The 24,690-nt window shown below is 57.9% G+C and overlaps 1 protein-coding gene across 1 annotated transcript in view; it reads right to left on the bottom strand.

The window, feature by feature from the left end:
- Positions 1-1,845: 1,845 nt before the first annotated feature.
- ARHGEF17 (Rho guanine nucleotide exchange factor 17) overlaps positions 1,846-24,690 on the bottom strand; it is a 39,022-nt gene continuing 16,177 nt past the window's right edge. The window contains exons 2-21 of the mRNA XM_025146947.3: positions 18,043-18,120; positions 16,190-16,372; positions 15,449-15,565; positions 14,869-14,961; positions 14,619-14,795; positions 14,206-14,256; positions 13,257-13,366; positions 13,029-13,114; positions 12,722-12,840; positions 12,283-12,496; positions 12,096-12,169; positions 11,778-11,971; positions 11,449-11,699; positions 9,830-10,076; positions 9,652-9,738; positions 9,493-9,560; positions 8,340-8,488; positions 8,073-8,247; positions 5,671-5,910; positions 1,846-2,524 (exon numbers count right to left, since the gene is read on the bottom strand). Of these exons, the coding sequence (XP_025002715.2) occupies positions 2,343-2,524; positions 5,671-5,910; positions 8,073-8,247; positions 8,340-8,488; positions 9,493-9,560; positions 9,652-9,738; positions 9,830-10,076; positions 11,449-11,699; positions 11,778-11,971; positions 12,096-12,169; positions 12,283-12,496; positions 12,722-12,840; positions 13,029-13,114; positions 13,257-13,366; positions 14,206-14,256; positions 14,619-14,795; positions 14,869-14,961; positions 15,449-15,565; positions 16,190-16,372; positions 18,043-18,120 (2,895 nt within the window). The 3' untranslated portion in view covers positions 1,846-2,342. The remainder of the gene's footprint in view (positions 2,525-5,670; positions 5,911-8,072; positions 8,248-8,339; positions 8,489-9,492; positions 9,561-9,651; positions 9,739-9,829; positions 10,077-11,448; positions 11,700-11,777; positions 11,972-12,095; positions 12,170-12,282; positions 12,497-12,721; positions 12,841-13,028; positions 13,115-13,256; positions 13,367-14,205; positions 14,257-14,618; positions 14,796-14,868; positions 14,962-15,448; positions 15,566-16,189; positions 16,373-18,042; positions 18,121-24,690) is intronic.

The raw sequence follows: 24,690 nt of genomic DNA on the forward strand, positions 1-24,690 counted from the left end.
CATCCAATGTCCCCATCCTCACCCCAAGGTTCCCATCCTCGTCCCAATGTCTCCATCCAATGTCCCCATCCTCACCCCAATGTTTCCATCCAGTGTCCCCATCCTCACCCAATGTCCCCATCCAATGTCCCCATCCAACCTCCCCATCCTCACCCCAATGTCCCCATCCAATGTCCCCATCCTCACCCCAATGTCTCATCCTCATCCCAGTGTCCTCATCCTCACCCAATGTCCCCATCCAATGTCCCCATCCTCATCCCAGTGTCTCCATCCTCACACCAGTGTTCCCATCCAACATCCCCATCCTCACCTCAGTGTCCCTATCCTCACCCCAATGCCCCTATCCCAATGTCCCCATCCTCACCTTAGTGTCCCCATCCCGATATTCCCATTCTCACACTGATGTCCCTGTCATACGTCCCCATTTTCACCTCCATGTCCCCATCCTCACTCCAACATCCCTGCTCTGATGTCTCCATCTTCATTCTAATGTTCCTGCCCCAAAGTCATCCCTGTCCCAATGTCCTTTTTCTGACATCCCCATTTTCACTCTGACGTCCCCATCCCGATGTCCCCCTCTTCGTTCCAATGTCCCCATCCCAATGTCTTCATCCTCACCCCAATGTCCTCATCCTCATCCCAACATCCCCATCCTCATCCCAATGTCCCCATCCCAATGTCTTCATCCTCATCCCAACATCCCCATCCTCATCCCAATATCCCCATCTTCATCCCAATATCCCCATCTTCATCCCAACGTCTCCATCTTCATCCCAATGTCCCCATCCCAACATCTTCATCCTCATCCCAGTGTCCTCACTCTGATGTCCTCACCCTCACCTCAACGTCCCCATCTTCATCCCAGTCCCCCTATCCAAACATCTTGCCCCTCACCATGATGTCCCCACCTCGATGTCCCCATCCTCACCCTCTCCCCATCCCCAGGTGAAGGATGAGACCACGCTCGGGTACTTCTGACACAGAGGACCTTTAAGGACAGAGAGCCCTCACATGAACAAACCCACCCCTAAACCCCATACTATAGAGAGCATCACCTCAGTGCTGCCATCCCTCCCCACAATACCCCCTACAAGGATGGACAGACAGATGGCAGCGCCTCCATCACTCACTGGGACTGGGACATCCCCGTGTATCCCCGTGGTTGTCATCTCCCCATGCGGACACAGGCATGACGGTGGGATGAAGGCAGGAGAACGGGGCGGTGGGGAATGTAGAATGGGAGAGTTTTAGGTTCTGGTTGTAGGTTTTGGGAGTCCAGCTGTTCAGTCCAGAGGATGCTGCAAAGAGCAGCAGCGCCGTCGCCCCATGTCCCCATAGGGCACAGCACGGAGCAGAGGTGCCTCAGCCCGTGGTTATAGGATACGATAGGGAGCAGTGGGAGCTGTGGGGTCCCTGAGGAGCAGCAAGCTGCAAAACCCCCCAGGAAGGGTGGAATAAAACCCCCATTCCTCCCCTTCTCCTCCGTGGTCCCCCTTTCCCTGCAGCCCTGTGTGCCCCCCGGCCCCCCACCAGCAGCAATTTGGGGATGCCCCATTCCCCAATCCCCGCAGCCTGTGAGAAAATCCTCTTCGAACCCCCAAAAAGCCATTTATCCCCCCATTGTGTGATATGGGGGGGGGGGACACCCCTCTGCTGATGGGATCACGGTCACTGCGGGGGTCCTTCTGTTCCAGGGCCGGGATGACGGCGCAGCCCTTAATCCTAATCCTAACCCTACACTTAATCCTAACCCCCGCCGCGCCCCTACCTCCCCGACAGCCCCCCCTCCCCCCCCATCTCTTTACCACCCTCCCCCTCAAAACGAGAGCCAACAAACGGGGCCCGTTTATATATATAATATATATATATATTTAAAACAAACGAACAAACAAACAGAGCTGTCTGGGTGCTGGCGATGGAGCGAGCGCGTTAGCGGAGGGGGGGGGGGGGAGAGGGGGGTGGGGGTCCGGGAGGGGTCCCACACCATCCCTGGGGCGGTCCCCGATGTGGGGTATGGGGGTGACCCCCTCCCCCTCCCCCCAAAGCAGGCACACATGAAACCGGGGCGAAAGGCAGCGGCTCTGGCCGTGTCCCCCCCCCACCCCAACCCCCATCCCAAAGGCTCTGTCCCAACGCCCCCCTCCCTCCCCCCCCCCCCCCCCCACTTCCACCCCATATCTCCTCGCCCCCGATAAGCGGCGGTCGGGGTGGGGACGTCCCCTTCGTGCGTCCCCCACACAACCCCTCCCCAGAGCACACAGAGAGCAGCCGGGCTGGAGATGAGAGACGTGCTGGGCGGGGTGGGAGGTCCGTGGGTGGGGGGGTGGCTGTAGGGGGGGGGGTCAGACCCGCCACAGCAGGAGGTGGTTGGTGCTGTCGTCGCGCCCCACGCTCTCGCTGCTGTTGGTCAGGCGGAAGTCCTCGTAGCCATCGCCGCCGCTGATCACCAACATTTTGGCTTTGGACAGAGCCAGGCGGGGGTGCGTCGGGTCGCGCTGCTCCGCATCATTCGGCTGCTCGGGGCCTGGGGGGGGAGGGGGGGAGGATCCGCCGTCCTCGGTTAGCCCCGCCCCCACGTGCTTGGCACCACCGACCCGCTAACCCCGCCCCCAGCAAGCGTAACCACGCCCACTTCCGCCCCAGCCCCTCCCATCCGGTTTAGCCCCGCCCACCAATCACGCGCGTGGACCGCGGTTTAGCCCCACCCACCCCGTTAGCCACACCCCCTTCCTGATTACCCCCACACCAGCAGTTAGCCACGCCCACCTCTCTTAGCCCCGCCCACTCCCTTGTTACCCACCCTTCAGTGATAAAGCCCCGCCCACCCCGTTAGCCACGCCCCCTTCCGGGATACCCCACCCATCGCAGCAGATATCCCCGCCCACCCCACTCTTAGCCCCGCCCACCCCACCAGCCCCGCCCTCTTCCTGGTAACACCACCCGTCCCAGCAGTTAGCCCCGCCCACACCATAATTAGCCCCTCCCACCGCTCGGTTAGCCCCGCCCTCTTCCGGGTTACCCTACACATCTCAGCGCTTAGCCCCGCCCACCCAATATTTAGCCACGCCCACTCGTTACTCACCCAAGAGGTTAGCCCCGCCCACCAGTTAGCCCCGCCCACCCATTGGTTGGCCCACGCGCAGCCCCTCCCACTCCCGCGGTTAGCCCCGCCCACCCCACAGGTAGCCCCGCCCACCTCGCATATAGCTCCTCCCACCCATAAGCCCCGCCCACATTTTGCTTAACCCAATCGAGACCCGTGGCTCGCCCCTCTCACTTCCGCCGTCAGCCCCTCCCACTTCCGCCTTTAGCCCCGCCCACCCCTATGGGCCCATCCCAACCTCCAGCCTCTCCCCCCTCCCTTAATTACTGCCTCCCATCCCAATTAGCCCCTCCCCCCTCCAATTAACACCTCCCACCCCAAACCCTTCCTCCTCCCCCGGGCCCCTCCCATCCTACATCAATGTCCCCCCGTGTCAATGGGTTCCAAACCACCCCAAATCCCCCATCCCCAAACCCTACCCCGCATTACCCACCTCAACCCCTCCTTCCCAGTCCCAAACCCCAAACCCCCCATACCCCAAAGCCCCCATATCCAAAGCCCAAACCCCAAATCCCCCCCAAAATCCCAAACCTCCATCCCCTAAACTCCCCCATCCCCACCCCTCTGTCCCCAAAACACCCCCAAACCCTCCATCCAAAGTCCCATCCCTCAGACCCAACCCCAAACCCCAAACTTCCCCCATTCCCCAAAGCCCCCTCATATCCAAACCCCAAATCCCAACCCCCCCATCCCGCAAACCGCCCCCAAAACCCCTCATCTCCCAAAAGCCCCCCTAAATACAAACACGAAACCCCAATCTCCCCCAATACCCCAAACCCTCCACCCCCCAAACCCAAACTCCAATCCCCCATCCCCCAAACCCCCATCCCCAAAAGCCCCCCTTATCCAAACCCTAAACTCCAAAGCCCCCATCCCCCAAAGCCCCCTATATCCAAACCCTAAACCCTCAAAACCCCAAATCCCCCATCCACAACCCCACCTCTCCATCCCCCATCCCCCAAACCCCCATCCCCCAAAGCCCCCCTATATCCAAACCCCAACCCTCCTAAAACCCCAAATCCCCCATCCCTAAACCCACCCCTCCATCCCCCATCCTCAAAGCCTCCCTATACCCAAACCCCAAACCCCAAACCCCCTCAAACCCCCATCCCCAAAAGCCTCCCTATATCCAAACCCCCTCAAAGCCCCATCCCCAAAGCCCCCCTATACCCAAACCCCCCCCAAACCCCCGTCCCCCAAAGCCCCCCTATACCCAACCCCCCCCAAACCCCCATCCCCCAAAGCTCCCCTATATCCACACCCCAAATCCCCCCCAAAACCCCCATCCCCAAAGCCCGCCTATACCCAAACCCCAAAGCCCCATCCCCCAAAGCCCCCCTATACCCAAACTCCCCCAAACCCCCATCCCCCAACGCCCCCCTATATCCACAACCCAACTCCCCCAAAACCCCAAATCCCCCATCCCTAAACCCACTCCTCCATCCCCCATCCTCAAAGTCCCCCTATACCCAAACCCCCAACCCCAATCTCCCCCAAACCCCCATCCCCAAAATCCCCCCTATACCCAAACCCCAAACCCCAATCCCCCCTAAAAACCCCAAATCCCCCCCAAACCCCAAACCCCCCATCCCCCAACCCCACCCCTCCATCCCCCATCCCTCAAACCCCCATCCGCAACGCCCCCCTATACCCAAACCCCAAACCCCCTCGAACCCTCATCCCCAAAAGCCCCCCTATACCCAAACCCCAACCCCCACCAAACCCTCATCCCCAAAGCCCCCCTATACCCAAACCCCAAACCCCAATCCCCCCTAAAAACCCCAAATCCCCCCAAAAACCCCAAACCCCCATCCCCAAAGCCCCCCTATACCCAAACCCCCCCAAACCCCCATCCCCCCAAGCCCCCCTATATCCAAACCCCAACCCTCCTAAAACCCCACATCCCCCATCCCTAAACCCACCCCTCCATCCCCCATCCTCAAAGCCTCCCTATACCCAAACCCCAAACCCCCTCAAACCCCCATCCCCAAAAGCCTCCCTATATCCAAACCCCAAACCCCCTCAAACCCCCATCCCCAAAAGCCTCCCTATATCCAAACCCCCTCAAAGCCCCATCCCCAAAGCCCCCCTATACCCAAACCCCCCCCAAACCCCCATCCCCCAAAGCCCCCCTATACCCAACCCCCCCCCAAACCCCCATCCCCCAAAGCCCCTCTATATCCACACCCCAAATCCCCCCCAAAACCCCCAATCCCCCATCCCTAAACCCACCCCTCCATCCTCCATCCCCAAAGCCCCCCCTATACCCAAACCCCAAACCCCCCCAAACCCCCATCCCCAAAGCCTGCCTATACCCAAACCCCAAAGCCCCATCCCCAAAGCCCCCCTATACCCAAACCCCAAACCCCCTCAAACCCCCATCCCCAAAAGCCCCCTTATATCCACACCCCCATCCCCAAAGCCCCCCTATACCCAAACCCCAAACCCCCTCAAACCCCCATCCCCAAAAGCCTCCCTATATCCACACCCCCATCCCCAAAGCCCCCCTATACCCAAACCCCCCCCCCCCCCCCCACCCTTTATCCCCCCCCCATCCCCTCACGCACCCCCCGCCCGCAGCTCGCATCCTTCGGGCACTTCCATAGCGGTGAGGAACCGGACGTGCCCGGTGTGACCCTGCGGTAATCCGAGGGGCGGAGGAGGCGGTTCCGAACCGCGTTTCCCAGGCATGGCCAGGCTGAGCACGACGCCGGCGCTGGTACCGACCCAAAGCAGGTCCTGGCAGGCTAAAAGAGCCGTGATCCGCAGACACGCAGCTTTGTGCTGCCGGATGATGGCGTCCGAACCTGGGAGGGAGATGGGGGTGGGGGGGGAAACGGGTCCTGGTTGGGGTGTGTGGGGTTCTGGACCCAGGTCCTGACTGCTATAAGGGGTTCTGGACCCAGGTCCTGATTGGGGTGTGGGGTTACGCATCTGGGTCCTGACTGCTATATGGGGATCTGGACCCGGGTCCTGGTTGGGGTGTGGGGTTCTGGACCCAGGTACTGGTTGGGATGGGGGATTCTGGACCCGGGTCTGGACTGCTGTATGGGGTTCTGCATCCGGGTCCTGGTTGGGGTGTTGGACCCAGCTCCTGGTTGGGGTGTGGGGTTCTGGACCCAGGTACTGGTTGGGATGGGGGGTTCTGGACCCAGGTCCTGCCTGCTGTATGGGGTTCTGGATCCAAGTCCTGGTTGGGGTGTAGGGTTCTGCATCCCAGTCCTGACTGCTGTATGGGGTTCTGCACCCGGCTCCTGGTTGGGGTGTGGGGTGTTGGACCCAGGTCCTGGTTGGGGTGTGGGGTTCTGGATCAGCGTATTGACTGCTGTATGGGGTTCTGGACCCGGCTCCTGGTTGGAGTGTTGGAGCCAGGGACTGGTTGGAGTGTGGGGTTCTGGATCCGGGTCCTGATTGCTATATGGGGTTCTGTACCCAGGTCCTGACTGATGTATGGGGTTCTGGATCCAGGTCCTGGTTGGGGTGTGGGGTTCTGGACCCAGGTCCTGACTGCTGTATAGGGTTCTGGATCTGGCTCCTGGTTGGGGTGTGGGGTCCTGGTTGGGGGGTGGAGTGTTGGACCCAGGTTCTGGTTGAGGTGTGGGGTTCTGGATCCTGGTCCTGACTGCTATATGGGGTTCTGGATCTGGGTCCAGGTTGGAGTGTTGGACCAGGCTCCTGATTGGGCTGTGGGGTTCTGGACCCGGGTCTTGACTGATGTATGGGGTTCTGGACCCAGGTCCTGTTTGCAGTGTGGGGTTCTGCATCTGGGTCCTGGCTGCTGTATGGAGTTCTGTACTCAGGCTTGGTTGGGGTGTGGGTTCTGGATCCAGGTCCTGACTGCTGTGTGGGGTTCTGGACCCAGGTCCTGGTTGGGGTGTTGGAGCCGGGGACTGGTTGGGCTGTGGAGTGTGGGGTCTGGGTCCTGACTGCTATATCTGGTCCTGTACCCAGGTCCTGACTGATGTTTGGGGTTCTGGACCCGGGTCCTGGTTGTGGTGTGGGGTTCTGGATTGGGGTCCTGGCTGCTCTATGAGGTTCTCGACCCAGCTCCTGGTTGGGGTGTGGGGTTCTGGACCCGGATCCTGACTGCTGTATGTGGTTCTGTACCCGGGTCCTGGCTGTTGTATGGAGTTCTGTACTCAGGTCCTGGTTGGGGTGTGTGGTGTTGGGCCCAGGTCCTGTTTGCTGTGTGGGGTTCCGTACCCAGGTCCTGATAGCTGCATGGGATTCTCCATCTGCACCCTGAATCATCTGTGCATGGGATTTTGCACCTGCATCCACATTCCTGCAGCTGGGTCCTGATCGCTGCATGTGACATTGAATCCACCAAGGGATCTCCCTCTTCCTGCATGGGCTCTTTGCATCTGCGGTGCCACTTCTGTATGGGATTTTGCATCCGAGTCCCGATTTCTGCATGGGATTGTCCTCATTTCTGCATGGGATTTTGCACCCATCCCCTGACTGATGTATGGGGTTCTGGATCCAAGTCCTGGTTGGGGTGCGTGGTGATTTCTGCATGGATCTCTGCACCTTCCCAAGAGTTACCCTATTTCTGCACGGGGCTTTCCTAATTCTCCATGGGATTTTGCAGTCACTGCCTCACTTTGGAACGGGATATTGAAGCCACTGATGGCTTGCCCTATTCCTGCATGGGGTTTTGCAGCCCGCTCTTCTAATTCGCTGGGGCATTTTGCACGCCTCCTTATTTCTCCATAGGAATTTGCAGCTGCGTCCCGATTTGTGCACGGGGTTTTGCAGCCCCTCTCTCCTTTCTGCACAGGGCCTGCGGAACGCAGAGGTGTGCAGGGGGACCTCATTCCCTGCAGCTGGCTGGGACGTGGATGGTACAGAGGCAATTTGCAATGCCGGATGCTCGAAGGCTCCGGAGCAAAGAGGGTGATAACGGAAAGCGACGCGTATGGAACGGGGAATGGGAAACCAGCAGGAAACGGGGCTCAGGCGTGCTTACCAGCGAGCATCTTGTGCACCGGGGGGGTGATGTCGGCCTCGGCCAGCTGCTCGTAGCTGGTGGGGTGGTAGAGGCGCACCAGGGCACTGCCCTGCAGCGACAGCCAGACGCCGGGCGCCGCGCTCACCATGCAGCTCACGCTGCGCCCGCTGTCCTGCCCCACCTGGAGCGTGTGCTGCGGGGACAGAGCCACGCCGGCGTCACCCAGGGCCACCGTGGGCCGCCCCCGTGGTCCCCACCCTGCGGCATCGCACGCCGGCCGTGTACCTCTTGCTCCAGCGTGGCCGTGTTGAGGACGATGACCCGGTTCTGGCAGCCGCACCACAGCTTCCCCGCCACCGCCACCATCTTCGTGATGGGGCTGCCCGGGGAGCCCAGGGAGAGGGATTTGGAGTTCTGGGGGTCCCAGAAGCGACCTGTAAGGACAGGGGGAGATACGGGGGTTGTGGCTGCAGCAGAACCCCCCAGCTTGAGCTGGTTTGGGGGGAAGAGGTTGCTGGAAATGTTATATCCAGATGCTGATGGATCCTCCTTCATAGAATCACAGAGGTGCTCAGGTTGGAAATGACCTCTAAGATCATCACGTCCAACAGCAACCCGACCATCCCACCCTAACTCAAACAGCCATCTGCTAAACCGTGTCCCTGAGCACCACATCCAAAGGGTTGTTAAACACATCCAGGGATGCTGACCCAACCACCTCCCTGGGCAGCCCATTCCAGTGCTTAACAACCCCTTCTGTAAAGAAGTTCTCCTGATATCCAACCTGAACTTACCCTGGCGCAACTTGAGGCCATTTCCCCTCATCTTGTCACCCGTCCTTTGCAGGGGACACAAGCTTGGGGACATCACAGAATCATAGGGGTTGGAAGGGATCATCAAGTCCAACCCCCCCGCTAAAGCAGGTTCACTAGAGTGGGCTGCAGGTGGGGCGAGCATGGGGTCCTGAGTTGATGTCCTTTGGGAGCAGGGACCACATGCTCCAAATTTGAGGTTGCCCATACAGCATCTCTGAAGGATGGCTCTCCCTGCTCAGAGAGCCCAGGGATAGGGTCTTGGATTTGTAGGGGTCCCAGAAGGGACCCATAAGGATGATGTGGAGATGGAGGGGTCACTACAGCAGCAAAACCTCCATGTGGGGGAAAGGAGGTGGCTAGAAACATCATTATTCAGATGCTGATGAATCTCCCTCTGTAGGGGTTGTAAGCTTGGGGACACTGGCAGCGGTGACATGAGCTGATATCCTTTGGGACACTGGTAAGCAGAGACCACCATGCTCTGTATATGGGGCTGCTCGTTCAACATCCCTCAAGGATGGCCCTCCCCAGTCTGCTGCCCTCCCCGTGGGTGCTGGCACCCAAAGCACCCCTCCCTTGGAGACCAAACCATCACTGCTTTGGGGTCCATCCAGCAGCCTCACCTGGCTCCCGCTGGTACACGATGAGCTCTCCATTGGCCAACGACACAAACACTTGGTTATCGAGGTACCTGCAGGGGGAAAAAAGCTGTGAGAAGCACTGCTGGGCAGCCTGAAACCACCCCATAAGGAAAACAACAGACAAACCCAAAGCCCCCTTACAAGATACACATGACGGAAGCAGCGTGCTGCATCTTCATGCTGTTCTTCCTGTTGCGGATGTTATCCGATGACTGGTAGACGTGGATGCTGCAGAGGTGGGAGAGGGAGAAAACACAGGGTTGAGGCTCACGTAGGGCTGAGCTGTGTCCACGTGGGTCCTCACGTGTCGGGGACTCACCAGCCGTCCTCGGTGCCCAGCCACATGGAGCTCTGGTAGGCTTCGGGGTCAAGGCTCAGCAGGTCCTCGAGGCTGCCGCGGGTGAAGGAGCCGCGGCTGGAGCGCCGTAGGGCTCGTCCATCCGTTGGGCTCTCACCACGCCGGCTCTGACCGAAGGCGGTGGCCAAGGGAAGGAAGCCGGGCTCCTGCTCCTCCTCTGAGCTCGTCGTCTCTGCCGCCGCCTCTTTGCAGCTTGGGATTTCCTCGTCTGGAGGGGAGAGCGAGGAGGGGATGGGTCGTAGATAGATAGAATCACTGAGGTTGGAGAAGAGCTCTGAGATCATCCAGTCCAACTGTCAACCCAACCTCGCCATGATCACAGAATCATGGAGTCACCATGATTGGAAAAGGCCTCCGAGAGCATCCATCCATCCTGGACTTAGAATCGTAGAATGATAGAATCATAGAATCAGCAAGGTTGGAAAAGACCCACAGGATCACCCAGTCCAACCATTCACCCTTCACCAATGGCCCTCATTAAACCACGTCCCTCGACACAACGTCCAAACGTTCCTTGAACACCTCCAGGGTTGGTGACTCCACCACCCCTCTGGGCAGCCCATTCCAGTGCCTGACCACCCTTTCAGAGAAGTAGCATTTCCTAACGTCCAGCCTGAACCTTCCCTGGTGCAGTTTGAAGCCATTCCCTCTAATCCCATCACTGTCACACTTCCAGTCCAACCGTCCACCTACCACCAATATCTCCCCACTAAACCATGTCCCTCAGGACAACATCTAAACGTTTCTCGAACTCCATGATGTCTCCATCCTGGGAGGCATTCAAGGTCAGGCTGGAGCAGGCCCTGAGCAACCTGTTCGAGTGGTAGATCAGAGAATCACAGAATTGCTCAGGTTGGAAAAGACTGCCTGTCCAAGTGATGGGGATGAGAGCACGGGATTCTGTACAAAGCCCTCGTGGTACCCAGGGAGGATGGATGGATGCCGACCCCAAAACATGCCAGAATTTACCCCACATGGGGAACAACTTGCCACCACAACCCCAGCATCATGGAGTCTGAACTCGGACCCTGCCCCCATCTCTTTACCCAGGGTTTCCTCAGCTTAGAAGACAAATGGGATTTGCAGTGACAACCTTCATCCAACGCAGACCTCGCACACTTCTGCACCATCCCTGGAGGTGTTGAAGGCCAGCTAGGATGGGGCCTTGGGCAACCTGAGCTGGTGCCTGATTTAGTGGCATGGGGACTGGAAGTAGATCTTTGCAATCCCTTCCAACTCAAGCCATTCTATGATTGTGTGGTTCTACAACAGAAGACAAGCTTCCTACCCCAATCCTATTCTATGGTTCTACAATAGAAGACAGGCTTCCACCCCAATCCTATTCTATGGTTCTACAACAGAAGACAAGCTTCCACCCCAATCCTATCATCACAAGATCCAAATTAGGATCTCCCTGTGTCTTTTCCCCATGTTTCTTCAACTTAAAAGACAAATGGAAGCTCCTATCCTATCAATTTCCAATGAATCCAAAGCAGAGTGGGGAACAACCACACGGATGATGCAGCTGCCCGCGGATTTGGGACAAAGAATTGACTTTTCCCCCCATGGGGATGACTCACTGCCGAAGCTGGAGGAGATGGTGGAGTGGCTGGCCTGGCTCTGCAGCGTGCCCGAGGGGCTGGGCGAGGACTCATCATCTGTGTCATCGCTGTCAAAGGGCACCAGCTCCCGGTGTGCACTGTCGACAGGCTCAGAGAGCTCCAGTGATGAGCCCGAGATGGAGATGTGCAGGCACTGCTGTGGCCCCGAATCCTCTGATTGCGTCGGCGCCGGCTCTGAGGACGGGCTGACCATCGGCTCCATGCGCTCCCTGCCATGGGGACGGCCACAGCTCCAGCACCGCGACGCAGCGATGCTGGCACCGTCCATGGGGTGAGGGTCTCCTTACCTGTAGGGTCGCTTGAGGCCGGGCACGGAGGCGATGCAGAGGATCCTGGCTGAGCAGACGGCGATGCACGCCTCGACGATGGGCTCCTTGCGGATGCTGAGCAGGCAGACCTGCCCCACGTAGCCGTCGCTGTTGCACACCCACACCTCGTGGGCGTTCTCTGGGCTGCTGTGGCTGGGAGAAGCACAAGAAAACTGGAAAGGGGCAAAAAACAAGGAGAGGTCACTTGGGAAGGTGCCGGCACGGTGGCATCCCGCTGGTGGACAGGAATACCCAAACGCACCCTCCCGAGAACGTGGGAGCAGCAGATGGACCCACCTGCATCCCGCTCCGTGTCTTCATGATGGGGATGGCTTTGAGGAATTCGGGGTCCAGGCAGTTTTTGCTGGAAGCTGGGGAAATAAGAGAAGAGCTGAAAACTGGGGCGAAAAGGAGGCAGTTTGGGCAATATGGGGTGTGTGACGCCGAGCCCACCTCTGTCTCCCACCCTATCTCCCGGCATTACCCAGCTTCTTCTTGGCATCCTCCAGGGCTTGCTCGAAGCCAAGCCGTGCGTCGGGGTTGGGGAACTCGAAGATGAAGGACTCGGTGCCGTCAGCCTTGGCGGCACTGAGCTCCACTTTGTTGGGGGGGAAGGCCATGCTGAAGGACAGGGACTGCTTCTCTGCCAGCTCCCGGTGGATGGCGGCCGTCAGGTCCTTGATCACATCATCCAGGCTCTGGGGAGGGTGACAGCGTCAGGGTCCACGGGGGACACCTCAAGCCCCATGTCCATCCCACGTTACATCCTTTGGAGGCTGTCCCAACCCTCCTGTGGCTTCAGGGCTGGTGGCGTCCGGGTCCTTTGAGGACCACCAACCCTCCCACAGGCTCTGTGTCTCAGTGAGGACATCCCAGCTGGTCTCATGGTGGAGGTCACCCACAGGGGACCACCGTCCCCATACCTGGTGGGGGAAGCTGAGGGTCTCTGACAGCTTGCTGACTTGGCCCAGCGTGCTGAGATCTTCATCCAAACGGCAGATGCTCTTCTGGATGCTCTCACGGTTGGTGGCTTGTGAGGCACCTGCATGGGGACATGCGTGTGACATTAACCCCTTCCTCTCCAGAGCTGCCCAGGGGAGCCTTCTCTCCTAACGCTTTTAGCCAGGGCGGTGTCAGCTCCAGCAATGAGATGCTTTGAGCCCATCACTGGTGGCTAGGGGTTGACTGATGGGTTTCAGGACATGGAATTGGCATCAGGAAGTGACAGACCTTTGATGATGTCCACGTCCTCCAGTGGCAGCTTCCAGAGCAGCTTGTACTTGCTGGCCGTGTCGATCACGCTGGCTGCCGTGTACCTGCAGGACAAGGGGTTGGTTGAGCCACACCTCCTCCCTAAAACCATCCCAGCCCATAGGGATGCCCCAAGGAGGTGGGGTAACCCCAGAGAGATGCAACGGGAAAGGGAGCTGGCTGTCCTCCACTCCTGGTGGCACTCACAGGCTCATGGAGCTGCGCCGAAGGGAGCCCGACTTGCGCTTCAGCGTGGTGCACACCAGCAGGTCCGTGAAGAGGAAGAGAGAACGGTCCTTCTTCCCACCCACCGCCTTCTGCAGAGATGCAGGAGACACAGGGAGTGAGAATGCACCCAACCCTACCTCAGCTTCTCCATGTGCCACCCCCACAGTGGTCCTTGGGGGAGCCCACAGGAATGCCAGGACCTCTGTAGTCCCCATCTTCAGCCTCTCTGTCCATCCCTGACCCTGGGCTACTGCAGGCTCTCCCTGTCTCATCTTTCCTTGTGCACTTAGGGAATTTTATACTGTCCTCATCCATCCATCCATCCATCCATCCATCCATCCATCCATCCATCCATCCATCCATCCAACCACCCACCCATCCACCCATCCATCCACCCACTCATGCTTCTATCCGTGCGTACCTCTGTGCATACATCCATGCATATGCCCATAATTAATCACTCATTATCCATTCATTCCTCCATCCTACACATTTGTCCATTCATGTATGTGTTCATCCATCCAAGCATGCTTCCGTCCATGCATGCATCCAATCACATCATCCATCATCCATCCGTTCATGCTTCTACCCATGAACACCTCCATACATTTATCCATGCACATATCCATCATCTGTCATCCATTATCCATCCATCCATCATTCATCCATCCATATTTCTGTCCATCCATCATCCATCCATCTGTCCATCCGTCCATCCATCCATCCATCCATCCATCTATCCATCCATCAGTCCCATCCATCCGTCCATCCATCCGTCCATCCATCTATCTATCCATCTGTGGTCCCTGTTGGACATGACCCACCATCCCAACCACCGACTGTCCCTCTTGGTGCACGGTGTCACAACGCTGCCAAAGCGAACGCGCCATGGGGACAAGGGACAGAGGGACAGAGGGCCATTTCTTACCACTTCCACCACCATCTCCTGTCGAAGGAACCTGCGGAGTGGGGCCTGGAGCTGTGGGGACAAGGAGGCTCATGAGTGGCTTTGTTCCTACCCCTGGACCCCACCAGCTCTGACTTGTCACCCAGTCCCCTTCCCAAACCTCCCAGCAACCCATGGAGGCAAGAATTAGGAAAGCAGGACCTGAACGAGGAAACAAATGGCCCAACATAGGTCAACCCCCCAAAATAGCTGAGTTTGGGGCAAAAGGAAAGACCCACTCTATATGTTTGGTGCTGGGTGCAGCTCTGACATGGCTGCTGCTCCCTTGGGTGGTTCAGCCAGGCCGAATGTCCCCTCTTGTCCCTGCGCCCTGCAGCCAGTGTCCATGTCACCCACCCCCACCCGGGACCCCATGCCAAGACCCCCATCCATACATCCTCCATCCCTTCAATGTGGGACTCGATCTCCTGCACAATGCGGGCGTTCCTCTCCACCTCCTCAGCACTCTTCATCCCCTTGTTGATCCTCTCGGCCACCTGCTTGATGTTCCGTTGGGCGTCGATGAGGAAGGGGTGGTCGGGGTGGTCCTCGGGTGTGTGCTTCAGCAGGTCCTGCCAAGGGGACACCATGGTGTCACTCCTTCCCAGGATGGCACAGACCTCATCTCAGTGCCACTCCTCCTACCTTCACCAGCAGCTCGTACCGCGGGATCCTCTGGACAGGTTTGATCATCAGGTCAGACAGAGCTTGCTTCTCCTTGTTCTCTCGCATGCTTTGCTGCAGAACATCAGTGGGAGACAAGGATGGGCCCATTAGGTGAGACACAATGGGGACATGCCATGACAGCATCCCAGGACAGGGAGTGACACTGCTTTGAGGTGCGGGTGACTCCTTTTGACAACATCCAGAGTGATGTTGGTTCAGTTTGCCAGAGAGGCTGTGGATGCCCCGTCCATCCGTGGAGGCGTTGAAGGCCAGGTTGGATGGGGCCCTGGGCAGCCTGGGCTGGTCTGAAATGTGGAGGTTGGTGGCCCTGTGTGTGGTGGGGGGGTTGGAGCTTCATGATCCTTGAGGTCCCTTCCAACCCAAGCCATTCTGTGACTCCGTGATTCTACGACCTTAGATAAGGCTTTCCCCAATAAAAAAAAGATGGAAAAATCCCTCTTTCACTGTAAATAACCAATTTACTCCCACTAACCCCCTCTGCTCCACCAGTGGCTCCCAGTAAGATGGTGACCGGCCCACGGTGGCACCCAGGACCCACCTCCAGGAACTTCATGAACGCCGGCCGTGCCTCCTTGGCGATCCTGACGGCATCCTTGGCGTTGAGGAAGTTGTCGATGTAGGCAGAGTAGATGTTCACCAACACGTCCTTGGAGAACTGGGGGAAATAGGAGGAAGATTTTAGGAGGAAGTTTCTCACCCAGAGGGTGGTGAGGCACTGAACAGGTTGCCCAAGGAGGCTGTGGATGCCCCATCCCTGCAGGCATTCGAGGCCAGGCTGGATGTGGCTCTGGGCAGCCTGGGCTGCTGGTTGGCGACCCTGCACATAGCAGGGGGTTGGAACTGGATGAGCACTGTGGTCCTTTTCAACCCAGACCATTCTATGACTCTATGATTCTATGCAACAGGAAAAACGGGATCAGCACGGGGTCGGGGCACGGCTGGAGCTTGGAGAAGCTGTCCCAAGGGTTAAAACGGTGTCCGTCCGGATCTGCCCAGGCTCAGCTCCCCGCCTCGATTTTTTCAGCCCTGACATTTCTGCTCCCGATGCAGAAACGCCGAGCTGCAGAGCCAGCCGGCCGCCGCACCACCCCGCCGTTAAGCTAAGCAGACCGAGGGCCTGGAGATCGTCTCTCTCCATCTCCGACGTGGTTTGCCCATCCTTTCATCATCCCCCTGCTTCCTGCTCCCCGCTCGGGGGCCGTGTCCGAAAAAAAACAAGCACGATAAAGCGAGGCTTTAGAGGGATGAACCCAAGATGGGGGACCGGGTCGGGTCCTACCGACTGCACCAGGAGGTCGCCCACTTTCTGCTTCTCGTGCCAGTTCTGCACGCAGTCGTGGATCTGCTCCAGGAACTGCTCGTGGTGCTCCAGCAGCTCGGGGATTTGGTCGAAGATCTCATCCACCAAGGACGGGTCGCACAGCAGTGAGTTTTCGGGTTGTTTCAGCGGCTTCATGTAGCCCTATGGGGAAGCATTGTGTTGGGGCACCAAGAGATGATCTGCTTTTTTTTTTCCCCCCACGTCTCCAAAATGACTTTTGCAACCCATTTCATCCCAGCAGGGGGTTCCCCCAATGAACCCAGCCAAAGGTATGGAATGCTGGCGGAGGCACTGACCCTACACGGCTTTGGGCACTTGGGGACCGACCAAAGGGACCGGCTGTGCCAATTTTGGCACCCCAACCCCACAGGGACCAATCCCACCCAGTGCATCCCACAGCAGCGTGGGGAGCAGAGTAGGTTTGCTGTCACGAACCTCAGTCCCCTCTGTGTCACCCAACTGGGAAATCATGGCAGCACAACCGTAGGATCCCAAACTATCGGTTCTGGGGGGACTTTAGGGTTCTTGGGGCCAGGAGGAAGGCCTTCTCAAGCCCTCTCAAGCCTTGCATCCTCCTTATCCCCGTGGTATGGGGTGCTGGTGTCCTTTGGGAGGACCATGGAGCTGAGAAAGGTAGGACAGGACCCACTTCAAGCTGCTTTGGATGTCACCACCTGAGCTGGTGATGGAGGTGCCTCCCACTAAGGGTGAGGTTCCCCATGTCGATGATGGGGGAGAAGAGCATGGAGATGGTCTCCAGCTCAGCAAACGGCAGAGCTGCCCCTGCACCACCTGGGTTGGCTGGAAGCTGCAGCTCCAGCTGGTCCCCATGACTGGGAGCCGCAATCCTACAGCCACCAGTGCACCTTTTCCTGGCTGGGGGCATTTTGAGCCCTGTGGTCCCACTAGAAAACCAGTCACCATACGCTGGATGCGTCCCAAGGGTGACAGCTCAGCCATCAACACCATGACCAGCAGAGGCACCATCCAACCCAGAACCATGCAGAGCTTCCACCAAAATCAGGCCTAGAGCCAGGCTCCTTTTGCCCCTCCAAGGCAACATCTGCCCTGGGAGCTGCCTCAAAAGGTCCTCTCCTCCTTCAGCAGAGCACATCTGGATCTGCTGTGGGATTAGCCTTGCTGGGGGCTGATCAGGAAAGCCAAAATAGGTGTCAGGATGACAGCTGCCCAAACGCTCATCCCAGCAGATGTCAGACAGGCACTGCTTTGTGGCAAGCAGAGCAGATGTTGTTACTTATCGGGCATTTCCACCTGCAGCAACGGGGGTCTGACATCCCATAGCTATGCCAGTGTGGCTTAGCCTTCAAGGGGCCCACTGCCATTGTCTTTCTGAAACACCTTCACAGCCATCTGAGATGTGAGTGAGGCTGCTCTGGGGGGATGGAATTAGGCTGGGGAAAAAATGGGACCTAAAAATCCCCCAGCCCATGAGGGGTGTCGGGGGTGTTGGAGTCCCCCAGCATGGGATGTGCACCAGCAGGGGCTCAGGAGATGCAAGAAAGAGGTTTGGGATGCGCTCTCTTCTAGGTGACAGCGGATCAGGACCAGCTACGGGGTCGATCTGTTGCTGTCCCCACCGCTGCCACCCGTCTCCTCCCCGTTCCCATGCAGATACAACACTGGGGTCTGACTCCACATCCCAGGCAGGGCCACAAGGAAGGGATGGCCACAAGGCAGGGATGGCCACAAGGAAGGGATGGCCACAAGGAAGGGACAGCCGTGCTGTGACAGCTCCCAATGTCCCCCTGCCTCACCACGTGCCCCCCCGTACCCCATCCATGCCCCCTTACCTGCATCAAGGTGCGCAGGGACTCCACGTAGGACTGCTCCGTGTCCAGCAGCGTCATGATGACGTGCTTCCTCATGTCCTGCGCGGGTGGAAAGAAAACCCAAATGAAATCGGGGTGACAACAGAGACACCGAGACGTCCCCTCCGGTGCCGGCACGGGGGCTGTGCGCCAGAGGAGCCCGGCGTGCTTCCAGCTCCCTCTCCGCCCCGATGGAGGAATCCAGGAGGATTAGGAAGTACATGACACCGACGCCTGGTTTCCTCCACGCCCGCGTCAGGAGCTCTCACAGCCCTACATGGGTCGGTGCTGGAGGGCTCCTTCTCCCCTCTTGGCGCGGCCCCGTGCTGTGAATTCCTGACGGCACCCGGGCACCCGCGCTGGTCCCATGCAGCCCCGATGCTGTGTGCGCCAAGGAGGGGGCTCAGAGGGTTGGGGGGGATGGGGGGGTTTGGGGATTGGGCAGCTCTGGGGCTCAGAGTGCGCCCCTATAATGGGGTATGCCCCCAAGCGGAGCCTAAGCTGCAGCTCAGCCTTAGGGCGCAGTGGGACAAGGGATACAAGGTGAGTGGCACCCCAAAAGTTTTGGGTGCTGAAGCGCTCTAGAGGCTTTGGGTTCAAAGATGCCTCAAAGGTGCTGGGTAGCTGGGATGCTCCAAGGACGCTGGGTCCAGAGACACCCCAGATTTTTGGATGCTGAGATGCACCAAGGACCCTGGGTGCAGAGACACCCCAAATTTTTGATGCAAAGACACCCCAAAAGTTTTGACGCAGAGATACCCCCAAAAGATTGGGGTGCAGAGGTGCTCCAAAGGCCCTACACCCCAGAAGTTCTGGGTGCAGAGGTGGTCCAAGGACCACAAGTATGAGACACCCCGACAGTTCTGGGTGCCAAAGTGCTCTGATGACCCCGGACGCAGAGACACCCCAAAAATTTTGGGTTCTGAGGTGCTCCAAGGACCGCTGGTGCAGAAATACCCCAAAAGATTTGAGCGCAGAAGTCCTCCAAAGACCCTACTCCCCAAAAGTGCTGGGAGTAGAAGTGATCCAAGGACCATGGGTATGAGACACCCCGACATTTCTGGGTGCCAAGATGCTCTGAGTACCCTGGATGCAGAGACACCCCAAAAACTTTGTGTGCTGAGGTGCTCCACAGACCTCAGGGATGGAGATGCTCCGATGGCTTTGGGCACGGTGAGACCCAAAGAGCCCTCCCTGGAACTGCAGACACCCCAAAGTCCATGCATGCAGGGACCTCCCCAAAGGCCCCCCCTGCAAAGATGTCACAACCAGATGTCCCTGGAGCTGCAGAATCCCAGTATGGCCCGCCATACTGGGATCCCCCATTCTCCTTGCATCCTCACATTGTTTATGGGCACAGCCACCCCAAAATGCTGGAACACTCACCCCAAATATTGCACTTTCCCATCCACCCAACCCTGCCCATGGACGGAGCCATGCCTCAGTTTCTCCATTGCTCTCCACGCTGAGGCTGCTTTCTCTCCACCAAAGCAACTTTCCTCCTTGCACATCCAGGACCACAACTTTCAGTGTCAGGACTGACCCTACATGGGACCACTGCAGTGCCTGCCCCTGCACCGTGCCTCAGTTTCCCCAGCACACACACACAGCTCCTCGTTCCTCCTGACCCTTTGTGGACTCTCCCATCTTGCTTCCCCCAGAGCCCCCAAACCTGACACAGCCCGCCCTCACCCTGCATCAGCACGGCACTGAGATGCTCAGCACCCCACGGATCACGGATGTGGAGGGCATTCCTCCAGCACTGCAACCATCTGCCCCATCTGCACACCTCCGCAGCGCAAGCAAGCATATGTGGCTGGGGTGGGGGGGCTGTGTGCAGATTCAGAGCCCAGCACCTCTACAGCCCCCAGATGCTCGCCACAGAGCGGGGTGAGGATGGAGGTGTGGGATGAGGATGGAGGTATGAGATGAAGATGGAGGTACAGGATGAAGATGGAGGCACAGACGAGGATGAGGATGGCAGCACAGATGAAGATGAGACATGAGATCCAGATATGGGCACAGGATGAGGACAGAGGTGTGGGATGAGGATCGAGGCACAGGATGAGGATGGAAGCACAGAGTGGATGGAGGTGCAGATGAGGATGAGGACGAAGGCACAGATGAAGATGGAGGCACAGATGAGGGTGGAGGCACATATAAGGATCAGGATGAAGGTGTTGGATGAGGATGAGGATGAAGGAACAGGATGAGCATGGAGGCACAGAGTGGATGGAGGTGCAGATGAGGATGAGGATGAAGGACAGGATGAGGGTGGAGGCGCAAATGAGGATGGAGGCACAAGATGAGGATGAAGATGGAGGAGCATATGAAGATGAGGATGGAGGCACAGAGGAGAATGGAGGTGTGGGATGAGGATGAAGGCACAGATGAGGATGAAGGCACAAGATGAGGATGAGGATGGAGGTGGGGGATGAGGATAAAAGCACAGATGAGGATGAAAGTACAAGAGGACAATGATGAGGATGAGGATGGAGGTGTGGGATGAGAATGAAGGCACAAGATGAGGATGGAGGTGTGGGATGAGGATGAAGGCACAGATGAGGATGAAGGCACAAGATGAGGATGAGGATGGAGGTGTGGGATGAGGATGGAGATTTGGGATGAGGATGAGGATGGAGGTGTGGCATGAGGGCGAAGGCACAGGCGAAGATAAAGGCACAAGATGACGATGATGAAGATGAGGATGGAGGTGTGGGGTGACGATGAAGGCAAAGATGAAGGCACAGATGGCTATGACGAGGATGAGGAAGGAGGTGTAGGATGAGGATGAAGGCACTAGATGAGGATGATGAGGATGAGGACGGAGGCACGGCTGAGGCTGCAGCCACGGGATGCGGATGCAGCACGGGATGAAGATGGATGCACGGTTGCCACGGCGACGGCGCTCCAGACCCCGCTCAGCACACGTGTCCCACCGTGACGCAGCCGTCCCCCCCTCACCCACCCCCGGCGGTGTCCCCCCACCCAATCCCTGCTCCCATGGCGGGGTAGGGGGTCCCCTTCCTCCGCGTCACCTCGGGGCCACCGCGACCCTTCTCCGGCAGCTCCTCGGCGGCCCCCCCGAGCCCGGAGGCGGCGGTGAAGGCAGCATCGATGCCGTCCCCGATGTCTCTCATGTCCTCCAGCGCGATGGTGAACTGCGCCAACGTCCTCACCATCTGCAGCATGCGGCTCCCGGGCTCGGTCCGTCCCACGCGGCCCAACGGGAAGGAGAAAAAGCTCAACCTCTCCCCCTCGGACCCCCCCCCCTCTCCCGTTTGGTAAAGAAAAAAAACCTCCGCAGCGGCGCGGAGGGGGATAGAAGAGAGGGAGCTATTTATAGCCAGCCGTATAAAATGATAACACCGATGAAACCCTCCTGCAGAGCGGCCGTAGGCTGCGTGCGTCTGCGTGCGTGCGTCCAGGGGTGCGCGTGTCCCCGGCCCCGGGAGGTGCCCACGGGCACCGGGGTGGAGAGAGATGGGAGCGGGGCTGAGCGCGGCGGTACGGCCGTGCCCACGCACGCACGGCGCAGGGCTGGGTGCTGCTGCAGGGAGGGGGGCAGCGGCCATCAGCTGCTGGGAGAAGGGGGTTGATTTGGGGGGTGAAAGCGGTGGTTTGGGGCTGGCTGACGCGTTCCCACTTCGCTCAGCGCGTGGCCAAATGTATTCCCAGCATTAGGGTTCCACGCATCCTTCTCTCAAAGCGCATCCGTGATTTCCAGGGTCTGGTTTTAGAAATGGGGGAAACTGAGGCACGGAGCAAACCTTCCCTGCATCGTAGGAGCTGGGGAAGCTGAGGCACGGAGCAAACCTTCCCTGCCTTATGGGAGGTGGGGAAACTGAGGCACGGAGCAGGACCCCCCTAAAAACCCCCACCCTTTAGCACCCACATCCCTGCTCGCTGTCCCAGCATCTTCTTGCAGCGCTTCCCTCCTGCCTCGTTAATGAAAATCTAATTAGCCGCTTGCCCGTTTCCCCAGCAACGGCGTGCAGCAGGGCTGAACCCTACTGTTGCAGACAGGCAATTTCCTCTCGGCGCCGAGGAGGACGGGCAGCCCTCCCTGGGGTGCAACGCAGAGGACGGGCAGCTCGGTGCATGTAACACGGGCTGAATTCAGATGTGCCAACAGCTTTAAACCCTCCCCATGGCTGTGATTGGGGAGGAGGGACCCGGCGTGGGCTGCACACGGCTAATTGCATTAGGGGTAATGAGGCTCTTTGCAAGGCCCTTGTTACTGCTTCTGCAGCATCCCGCTCACCACGGGCTCGGCTTGGTTGCAATCAGAGCCAATTTGGATTGAAATCAGTTGGATTGCAATCCTGGACCCATTTCTGTTGGAGTCCCAGACACACTGGCATGACAATTTTGGACCCCTGTGGGCTGCAATCCCAGGCCTATTCCAGTTGAAATCCTGGATCCATTTGGGTTCCAATCTCAGATCCATTTCATTCGCAATCACAGATCCACCGTGTTTGCAATCCTGGACCTCTCTGGACTGTAGTCCAACCCAACTGGGTTGCAATCTTGGCCTCTTTTCATTGCAATCCCAGACCCACCTGGGTTGCAAACGTGGGCTCATTTGAATTACAGTCTCGGACTCATTGATTTTGCAATCCTGAACACATTTCTGTTGCATTCCTGAACCCTTTTGGACTATAATCCTGCACCCAAACGGGATACAATCTTGGACCCGTTTTGGCTGCAATCCCACACCTACTGAGGACACAGTCCTGGCCTGAGGGCTGCAATCCTGGAACCAACTGGGTTGCAATCTTGGACCCAAATGAGTTGCAATGTTGGACCCATTTTATTTGCAATCCTAGGCCCACTTGGCTTGCAACCCTGGGCTCCTTTGTGTTGCAAATTTGGATTCATGTGAGTTGCAAACTAGGATCCATTTCTGTTCCAATCCCAGACCCATTTGGACTGTAATCCCAGACATACTGGGGTTGCCATCTTGGACTCATTTGGCTTGCAATATTGGACCCATTTGAGTTGTAATATTGGACCCATCTAGGTTGCAATCCTGGATCTAATGGGGCTGCAATCTCAGACCGGTTTTGGCTGCAATTCCAGACACAGAGGGGTACAATCCTGAGCTCAGCTGGGTTGCAAAGTTGGACCCATTTGGGCTGCATTCTTGGACCCATCGGATTGCAACCCCATACCCATTGGGGTTGCAGTGCTTGCAATGCTGGACCTATCTGGGTTTCAATCTTCAATCTATTTGAACTGAGGTACAATAGCCATTTCAGTTGCAATCTTGGACCCGTTTTGATTGCAGTCACAGACCCATCTGGATTGCAATGCTGGACCCATTGGGATTGTAGTCCCAGAGCCATTGGTGTTGCAATCCCATAGTCACTGGGGATTGCAGTGCTTAACCCATTGTATTGCGATCCCATATCCGTTGGAGTTGCAATGCTGAACACACTGGAATTGCAATCCCAGACCCATTGGGATTACAATCTCAGACCCATTGGGGTTGCAATGCTAAACCCATTGATCCACCCAGATCCACCTGGGTTGCAATCCTGGACCAACTGAAGTTGCAGTCCAGGACCCATTGGGGTTGCAATCCTGGATCCATGCAAGTGCAATCTCAGACCCATTTCTGCTGCAGTCCTGAACTCATCTGGGCTGCAGTGTTGGACCCATCAGGGTTGCAAACCCAGACTCACTTTGGCTGCAACCCTGGACCCAGGTAGGTTGCAACCTCACACCAACCGAGGCTGCAATTTTAGACCCCTTTTGCTTTCCATCCCAGATCCACTGGCCCCCTCCATGCCCAGGGAGGAGTTTCATCCCTCTCCCTGTGCAGAAGGGCATTCCCATACCCCTAAAGCAATCCCCATTCCCATCCACCCCCATTCCTTTATTCAACCCCTTCCCACGGCGGCGCCACGAGTGGATTCTCCAGCGTCTACTGTTAGGGTTGAGCTCCCACGGCAGTGCCCTGAGAGCTTTAAAAAGAGGGAGGAGGGATGGAGAAAAGGCCGAGTGAGGCAGCGGGGCTGAACCCAATGGCACCCAAAGCTTTCCTCACCGTCGGAAGGGGAGGGAAAGCCGACGCGCCGCTGCCCGGCCCGGACCCCCCTGCGCGCGGCCCGCAGCCCACAGGAAATTCCTGGGAGTGTTTGGGCCACTCGAGCAGCACAGACTATTTTTAGGGAGGGCTAAAATATGAGCCGGCTATTTTTAGAGAGGCTCTTTGTAAACACCTTGAGACTTCCTCTCGGATGAGCTTGATTTGTCATGTCGGCGCCCGACGCCATCGATACATGGGTTCCCCATCCCCTCAACCCCAAATCCCACCGGGAAAACTGCTGGCTTCCCCCCCTTGGCTTTTCCCTTTCCTCTCCTGCAATGGCAATCCCAACCCTGGCCCTGCAGGGAGCAGAATCACAGAGCCCAGGAGCTCTCTTAGCTGCTCTGCTCCACTGTCATGCAATGGGGCCCTGCCAGCATCACCCCAAATGCAGCGGCCACAGCGCCTTCTGGCTCATAAAGAATCCCTTTGGAGCAGCACAACCTCGGCCAGCAACAGCCACGTCCCCATCGATCTCCGGGCTTTAATTCATCCCCAAAACACCGATTTCCAAAAACTGATATAAAAGCAGAGCT

Source organism: Gallus gallus, chromosome 1, assembly GCF_016699485.2.
Source record: "Gallus gallus isolate bGalGal1 chromosome 1, bGalGal1.mat.broiler.GRCg7b, whole genome shotgun sequence".
NCBI lineage: Eukaryota > Metazoa > Chordata > Aves > Galliformes > Phasianidae > Gallus > Gallus gallus.